The 9,059-nt window shown below is 38.8% G+C and overlaps 1 protein-coding gene across 1 annotated transcript; it reads left to right on the top strand.

Annotated features, from left to right (window-relative positions):
- Positions 1-5,373: 5,373 nt before the first annotated feature.
- On the top strand, positions 5,374-7,177 carry LOC149960352 (uncharacterized). The gene is made up of 3 exons (XM_090167463.1): positions 5,374-5,476; positions 5,546-5,924; positions 7,114-7,177. The coding sequence occupies exons 1-3, from the start codon at positions 5,458-5,460 to the stop codon at positions 7,175-7,177; spliced, it is 462 nt and encodes a 153-aa protein (XP_090023589.1). The 5' UTR covers positions 5,374-5,457.
- Positions 7,178-9,059: the final 1,882 nt, after the last annotated feature.

Raw genomic sequence — 9,059 nt, 5'->3', positions numbered from 1 at the left:
TAATAACAGTGAAAACTCAAATTCCCGATACCTTTTTATTTACATGTTTGAGGAATGCGAATAATAATAAATACACCATTAAATTCAGCGTAAAAAATGAGACCAATAAATCGAAAAAAACGAAAAATAATAGGGGGTGCTATTCTTCACATTGGCTTAATTGGCTTTAAAAGTAAATTTGCAACATGTAGAGGGTCAAAATTTACATGAATTGATCAATTTACTGCGTACATCTTTAAAGCAAAATTTAAAACATAAATCAGAATAAAATCATTAAAAGGGAAAACAATTCAACACTTACTCTTATGATTTTTATCCGCGGGAATAATTTACGTGAAACTGTATAACAAGACGACTCTTCTCTAAAACCAAAGATGGTGTCGTACAAAAGAAACTACAAGCAGTGCTTCCAGATATATTACAACGTAAAATATAATAATATTATATATAATATATATATAATAATAGTATTACTTAAAAATAATGAAGATAAAAAAACTCCCTAATTTTTGGTATTTGTCCAAGCTCTATATTCGAGATTTTGAAATAACAATTAAATAATAAAACTTAAGTTAAATGAAGGGAAAAATATTTGGTTGTTCATTAAAAAATTCTAATTAAATATTGCCATGATCGACTCAGTTCAGACTATTGGACGTCACAAAACTTGAATCTGAGGACCAAAATTGGACGGGACGAATCTGGGGTATATGGACCATGTACGAACGTCAGTTATTCGTCCCGTAGGACGGATTTTGGATTGGTCGTAGCTGGGCTATATGGACCATGCAGGGACGTCCTAGGGACGATTTGTGTTTGCTGGGTATATAACAGAAACTGAACTAGAAAAAAGTCATAAATAAAAGAGATTTGCAATAAATTTTATCAGACTCTCTGGAGTAAAGCGACAGGCTGCGATTGCAAATACTGACTTTACAGATGGGACAAACAGAGTATATCTGCTCAGAATATGAGTTGTGAACAGAATTTCTCTATAAACTGAGGGTGTCAGGATCAGATACAGATCTTCAACAGATAGAAATAAGATGCACTAGCTTAAACAAGGTTAAGTAAAACAAAATTGTAAAAAATTCTGGCCTTGTTTCAAAGCTCTATAGCAATAACTAGGAGAATTAGCTAAGACTATTTACGTACAGATTTATAGAGTTATTGCGAATTCAAAATATATTTCAGTAAGTGCCTCAATATGGTCAAGGTGCAATATACTACTTTCAAAGATGATAATACACATGATGTCCAAATCGTATAAGCTAGTGGTGGGTGGCGGAGTGGTTAGCATTTTCGCTGCAAAAGGAGCCGCGTTCGATCCCAGCTTGTGGCCCTGGGTGAAAACTCGGAGCAACTCCTTCTTCGTTTAGTTTGCATGTTCTATCCCCACTGGTTTAAAGGGTTTTCCCGCGAGTTCTTCGGTTTCCCCTTCCATAAAAACTTGTTGAGATTAGCTTTAATAATTTATGTAGGAAGCTGTTGGCTCGCGTGGCATGAAGGCTCACCACCATCGTCTTACGCATTGTAACCCGACTACCTTTAACGGCATTATAAATCGCTAGATGACTTGGGCCGAAGGTGGTGTCGAAAAAACGATCGGTATGAAAATTAGCCTAACAATACAAAGTTTTATAACTAATGGTTTTTGGTAACTTACGGTTATGAATCACAAAAAATTTCAATATAATGAGGTTAAGCCTAAGCTAGAAATCGAAAAGGGGAAAAAGTGCATTGAATATACTCTATGACATAGCCCCAACTCGTTTCCTAGCGCGAACATAACATATCTGTTTAAATGTAATGCCAAAAACAATTTAAATCCAAAATAGCACAATGTATGACTTTTTGAAATATAACAAACACTACGCTGTTGAAACCCGACATCAGCAGGGGAAAGATAAATAGAAGCAAGTATGCTCAGCATCAGCAAGCGGTGGACACTTCTATTTTAACGGACTCAATATCGGAACTGATTTCAATGGTGATTATTGATTTCTTCGCTCTGAAACATTGCAAAGTAAAGTTAAAATATAGTAATAAAAAGTGTTTTTACCTCTCCGAGGGATCTATGTCCCCTAGAAGGATATTACAATCACCGTGTCTGTCGGTGGGGGTGTGTGTCTGAGACGGTGGAGGTGAATACTGCGGAGCTCGTGAGGGGCCGGCGACCGCTATAGGGTCATTATTAAGCTGAGGGGAAATATTATGAGGGGGCCTGCTACTGCTAGCCGTGCGAGTAGCTAACAACGCTTTAGCTTCCTCGAACATTTCGGCTGCCCTTGCGGCTGCGGCTGCAAGTTCCTACGCGTCCCGTCGGGCAACTTGTACGTTCTCAGCTAAGCGCTGAATGCTGTCCGTACTGGGGGACGACATGATAAAATTATCTTCCAAAGATAAAGAGTGGCACGTGTCATCTGATTCTAGAAAGGGTGAGGGAGCATCCATAGGCGTATACGAGGGCGAATAACGTACTTCGTCAGGTAGAATAGAACTAGGTCTTAAAAGGGGTGAAGGTAAATTAACGATAGGGGGCGAACAGATTTGATGGGTTAGTTGATATTCTCTAAGATAATCTCGTACCATTGTCATTTCTTTTAAACGTTCCAATTGCGAATCAGTTACTGTAGTTAAGGAAAGGGTAGGGTCTTGGGTATCAGTTAAATCTATTATTTCCATTTCTGGAGAATCGGGTAAAGTTACTATGGGTACTTCCGGGAGCTCGTTATCAGTTATATCAATCAATTCAGGGGAGTCGATTATAATCATTTCCGGGGTATCAACTAAATTAATTTCTGGGTATTGTACACCTTTCATTTTAATGCCAATTTACTTTGGAAATGAAACCTAATTCCAAAAATTACGATAAAAAAAATAAAAATAAACTTACGTAGAGAGAGAGAGAGCGCGCTTCAAAAATCCTGGTACTAGACGCACAAAGAACAACAATAGAGTGACGTTCCCCCGGTTCAGGCACCCCCTTATACAGGGTCTTTTTTTTTGCTCGGAAAAGTGTTTTTTTTTTCAAAAACTATTTATAGTACCGATTTCAAATTTGGAAGGTCAATTCTCTATACCGGGGGACATCGGTTTGAGAAATTTGAGCGTTTTCGGTATTGTTTTTCACCAATTTTGAAAAATTATTTTTCGACCACTAGGTGCGAGATAAAAAATTTCTATTATAAAGTTGTAGGCCGTCATCGAAAACCCTTAAAAATTGTTCACTCGACGAAAAACAATTTATTTATCAGTGAAAATTCGAGCTTGAAAAATTTACAAGTTGGTGAAGCCAAATTACGATTGTTTGAAACGATAATTGAAACCGAATTACCTAATCCAGTTGAAACTTTGGTTAAAAAAACGACCGGATTTAAAAAACACGAGGCTATAGGTCAATCCTAAACATGCATTGGGTATTTAAAGGAAAACTTTGGGAGATTATTATCAGTGTTTGATAATATTTCGAACAATGCCTCGTTATTCAGTAGCTGAGCGTACCGAGATAGTTGCCATTTACTATGGAGAAGCAGCGCAAAACCTTAGAAGAGTGACTGAAATCTTCGCAGAAAGACATCCAAATGGAGCACCATCTGTAAATACAGTAAGACGAGCAATTCACGATTTCAATCAATTTGGTAACTTGCAACCTAGGTTTCGCGGATTGGGTCAACCGGATTTAGACTTCGAGAACAATGTACTCGCGTACTTTGTGGCATATCCTCGTCACAGTTGCGCTAACGCCGCTGCTGATTTGGGTTGTTCTGCAAATCGTGTGTGGAAAATTCTTCGTAAGAATCTCTATCACCCATACAGAGCTACGCTCCACCAAGGACTAATTGACGGAGACCATCAAAGACGTTATGAATTTAGCAACTGGTTACTAAATGCTGTCCAAGAAGATAGACAATTTTTGCGCCATGTTTTGTTCTCCGACGAAGCGTCATTTTCTAGAGATGGGCCCTTTAATCATCAAAACAGCCATCTTTGGTCTGACATCAACCCACATTGGGGTTTTGAATATCATCACCAGGTTCAATTTGAACGGGTCAATGTTTGGGTTGGACTTGTTGGAAACCGTTTGATTGGTCCCTTTTTCCTGCCGACGAACCCCAACGGCCAAAGGTATTTACATTTTCTACAGAACGAACTGAGTGACGCAATCGACGACCTTCCATTGGTTGTGGTTTCAGCAAGATGGCGCCCCTCCGCATTTTTCCCGGCAAGTAACTGAGCACCTCAACAACGAGTTTCCTGAAAGGTGGATAGGGAGAAATGGTCCAGTGCATTGGCCAGCAAGGTCACCTGACCTAACACCGCTGGATTATTTTCTCTGGGGATTCGTTAAAGCAAAGGTATACGCCACGCCCATTGAAACTAGGGAGGAACTCATTAGACGAATAATCAGTGCTTGCCGAGACGTCACACCAGAAATGGTAGAGAAAGCGTTTGAGAACTTAATTGTCCGCGCACAAACCTGTGTTGCAGCCAATGGTGATATTATTGAAAATGTTTTGTAAAAATTTATGTGAATAAAATATCTGCATTTAAAAACCAAACGTGTACATTTTTTCAAGTGTGAAAACTCTACTACGTTTGTATTAGACTTGTTCCCTTTTCAATTATCGTTTCAAACAATCGTAATTTGGCTTCACCAACTTGTAAATTTTTCAAGCTCGAATTTTCACTGAAAAATAAGTTGTTTTTCGTCGAGTGAACAATTTTTAAGGGTTTTCGATGACGGCCTACAACTTTATAATAGAAATTTTTTATCTCGCACCTAGTGGTCGAAAAATAATTTTTCAAAATTGGTGAAAAACATTACCGAAAACGCTCAAATTTCTCAAACTGATGTCCCCCGGTATAGAGAATTGACCTTCCAAATTTGAAATCGGTACTATAAATAGTTTTTGAAAAAACACACTTTTCCGAGCAAAAAAAAGACCCTGTATAGGGCCGAGGGGAAGATAGTAAGCTTATCTCTTATTCCCAAAGAACTTGTTCAGTTCTCGAGAATATATTAGGGTTATGCTAAAATTTATACTTATTTACGCAAAATATTCCATTAAACTTTTCACTGTAGTTCACAAAATGGTATTAAAAGTATACTAATTTTATGTTAATTTCTATTAATTGTATTGTTTTCTAGGATATGATTGCAACACAAGCTCTCGACAGGAAACTACAATGGGGTTTTTTCAAGTGGATTAATATGTGACGTCAATGGGAATAATTAGATGCAGTTTCGAGCACGAGACGGTTTAATTTCGAGTGTCTAGAACTGTTATCTCAGAGAGACAGCCGATAGAATTTGAGGGTTATTTGAAGTTTAGATCATGTGATGAATTAATCTCAACAAGATAGGAACTGATTAATCTCCCACGCGTCATTTCTCTCCGAGACGCTGAACTGAAAAGAAGTGCATCCGCTTTGCTCCCGTCATCTACCGTAAACATGGAAAAACGATCTATTGGTAAGCATTATTTTATTAATACTATTACTATTTCAATAGACAAAGGCTTAACATTTTCATTTTCTATAGCCGAGACGCATACCGTATCCAAACGCAGGGCCCAAGAAAGACGTATCAACATAAAAATCACGTTAGGAGGATCAGTCTACATTTCTTTTGGTTTCGACGGATCAAAATTACAAGTTCTCTTCTTCAAAAAATCGAACGAAAATATTCTGTTCCTGACCTCCGAAGCTTTCACCAATCTACTCTCTCTTTGGGGAGAGCTTTTCGCCGCTACGCAAACCGGAGCATTGTCTCTAACCCACAACATCATCGACTATCACGGCAACAACGTATCCGTCGTCGCCACGACCAACAACATCAAATTGAACTCAGCCTACCGTCATGTTCTGGATCTGGGAGCTCGCGAAATCGGTGAGTTCCAAAAAAAATTTGATTTTATTCGGTTTCAAATAAATCTTTTAAACGAACATAAAAATGTTATCGAATGCATGTACTTAGCAATTGTTAAAAACCTTAAAATAATTCACGAATTATTATATGGTAAACCTTTCGAGGGTTTATTTTTGTACCCAGATCAATTTAATTCGTACCATCAAGTAAAATCTTATTTTGGCTGTTTTAAATCACCCTCGGAAGTACTACAAGATTTGACTAATTTACTCGTAGATAATCAATTAACCTGTAAACTTAGCAACTTTAATTTGTTTTCATTGTGTAATGTACAAGATAACCATCTAATGGAATATCTGATAGTACCTACTAACATGTAAACAAAGTTCTAAAATAAAATAAAAAATTAATTAAATTGAAAATAACTTGTTATTATTGCTTATATCCTAGAAATTAAAAGGGTTCGGAAGCGATAAGCAAACAGGTAAAAATCTAATCTCCAGATATCTGCACGAGCAAAACTAATTTTGGAGAATGGGGAGGGTTGGAAGAGGGAAAGGAGCCAGTGAAAGGAGGGTGGACGGAACCAGTGAATGGGGGAAAAGAGTTTTATGTACTTCCGGTGAATGGGACCAGTGAATCAGGGTAGCAACGGGGGGAAGGCATCTGGTGAACGAGAGAGAGAATCTGGTGATTAGAAATTCTGGTGATTAAGAAGGGAGGAAAGCAATGGGGGAAAGGAGCGGGTGAACGAGAAGGATGAATGTGGGAGCCAAGCAACAGCTTTGTGTCCATCCGGTGAATGAGAATGAAATTCTCATTCACCGGATGCCCACCCCCCTCTCTGACGGACCCGTGAAAACTTCTGCACGGTCCTGGGGGGTGTAACAAAACACTGCCCCCGCCCCGGGGACCCAGCCTTCTTAAGCCGCCACTGTTGGACACGAATATTATGAATTAGGCACTAAAGCTGTTAAAATTACAATGGAAATCACTAAAATTTGGAAATCAACTCTTTAACTTTGCTTCATTAAATGCATGATTTTCTACCCACAGTTGAGGAGAAAACATACGTATAGAGAGTACTCTTTGAGTTCTTATGTGATCCCCACTTCTAAATGTATTGTGTACCATGCGTTCTTTTGTGTATTAGTGATCTAAAATTGAGACACATATGAGCTCTTGGTGCACATTCAGATCACTTAAGTTTGAAAACATAAGGATCGTTAATGTTCACATAGGGATCGTAAACGATCATTTTCTGAACATACGGGAACGTTATTGGATCACTTAAGATACATCTGATCTTAGAGTGTAGTAGTGATCTAAAATTGGGACAGATGTGGGTGATCCACAAGTGATTTATTGTGATCTTGATGTGAATTTTGACCGATACATATCGACAAACGCAGGCAATTTTGCTGAACTGAGTTCCTTATTTACAGCCTTTTTTTAACAAGTTGATTAAAAATAAAATAATTCCAAGGTGCCAACTGCTTTTATAGCTCATTGAAATCCGATTTTAAGGATTTACATTGTATATAGCTCGCTGTTATTTTTGGTAGTCTCTGCTGACTTTCACGGCATAATATGGAAACATTTGTTTTCACTCATCAGCTGATTGCAGTGCATAATCTTATAATACATGCTTAGTGGTTATACGTCCCCAAAATCAAGCTATCGAAATAAAACCAACCATAGTAAAAAACATTTATTCAAATTAACGTGATATAAACTATACCTTACTACATTTCATTTTTACACTCGTCAAAAAAGACGGAAACTGTAAAATCTGTAACCCTTCAGGGTCATTTTCCCCTGCATACTTATATATTATTTTATTTTTCTGTGTGTTATTTACTTTTTTTATTACATTTTCCCCCGCACTCTGACTACCGATTCTCAAAGCCCCCGCGTCAGACCAAACTGGTCTTGAACATATTGTTTTGTATTAATTTAATCAATTTTAATGGATATTCTTAACCCCTCGTAACGTACCATATACCAAACGTCTTATAATATTAAGATCTAATACATAATAATAACCCCCACGAGTTAGAAATGATTAAAATTAACCTAAACTTAAGAACTTAAATAATTTATGATTGGTACCTAGGAATCCCGTATAATTTACATAGCTCATAGGATCTGGTCTAACCTACCCTTAAATATAAGAATTAAGTTAATCAATTAAACCGTTCTCTTAAAATAAGTTATAAATTAAATTCCTGCCTTCAGCAATACTAAGATTAGAGCCCTCTCATTATAGAGCTAATTGGCATATTTCCCTTCGTCGTATTACCTTCCGAGCCATCTCGAAACAGATTTTTCCCCAAAAACTTTCCGAACTAGACCCATAATATCCCCTCAGCTAACAGCGATCCCATGGAAAACTTGTCATGTTCGCGAGCCTCTGACCCACTACCAGGTAGCGATAACCGAGGAAAAAGCGCTCGTTTTCCAAGGCCGTCGCCACAGGGTCGAGAGGGCGCCCGGACGTTTCCGCTTGGAGACAGAAAATCAGGAACCTCGAGACTCTCTGGCATTTACCCCCCCCCCCCGCAATCCCAAGCGACCTTTCGTAAATCGGACAACGTCACCACCGCATGACTAGACACGAGTCTTAAATACACCAATGGCCTAAGTGAAATGGGAGGTCACCAGTTGCTTTTTGTTTCAACTCCGCCCCCCAATAACCCAAACAAAACCAAGTGACAGAGCCCCAAAAAGACAGAAGATTTTGGATTGTCTCGACAGAACACTCCAGGATACTAGATGAACATCCGGAGCCCAAGTCCGTCAGACCCCTCTATATCACAAAAGTTCATTCCGATGAAACTAAATCTTCGGGCAGTCGACCAGAGCCGTTTCATGAGTCCCCTCGAACGAGTTAATCTGCCGATGATCACCAATCTTCCGATGATTCCGAGAGTCAGCATCCGACGATATGAGATCCGATCCCTCGCCTAGCGATATGTTCTAGATCGAAACCCGAAGTACCTACGCCGCTTGTAAGAAGTTCGTCGTCGTCATCCGGACACCTGTCCCGTAATCCGGCTCGTTAGTTACCGTAATTCCGGCATCCACGCCGTAATCGAGACGAACGTATAGTTTGGAACTGTCATCGCGAAACAAGAAGTCCCCCGTCGAGCCCCTTCAAGAAAACGCGTGTGCGTGTGTCTTGCGT

The sequence above is a fragment of the Leiobunum rupestre genome, chromosome 2 (assembly GCF_980474605.1).
Source record: "Leiobunum rupestre chromosome 2, qqLeiRupe1.1.hap1, whole genome shotgun sequence".
Classification (NCBI taxonomy): Eukaryota; Metazoa; Arthropoda; class Arachnida; order Opiliones; family Sclerosomatidae; genus Leiobunum; species Leiobunum rupestre.
Note: the sequence above shows the minus strand (reverse complement) of the source record. Positions and strands in the feature narration are given on the sequence as shown.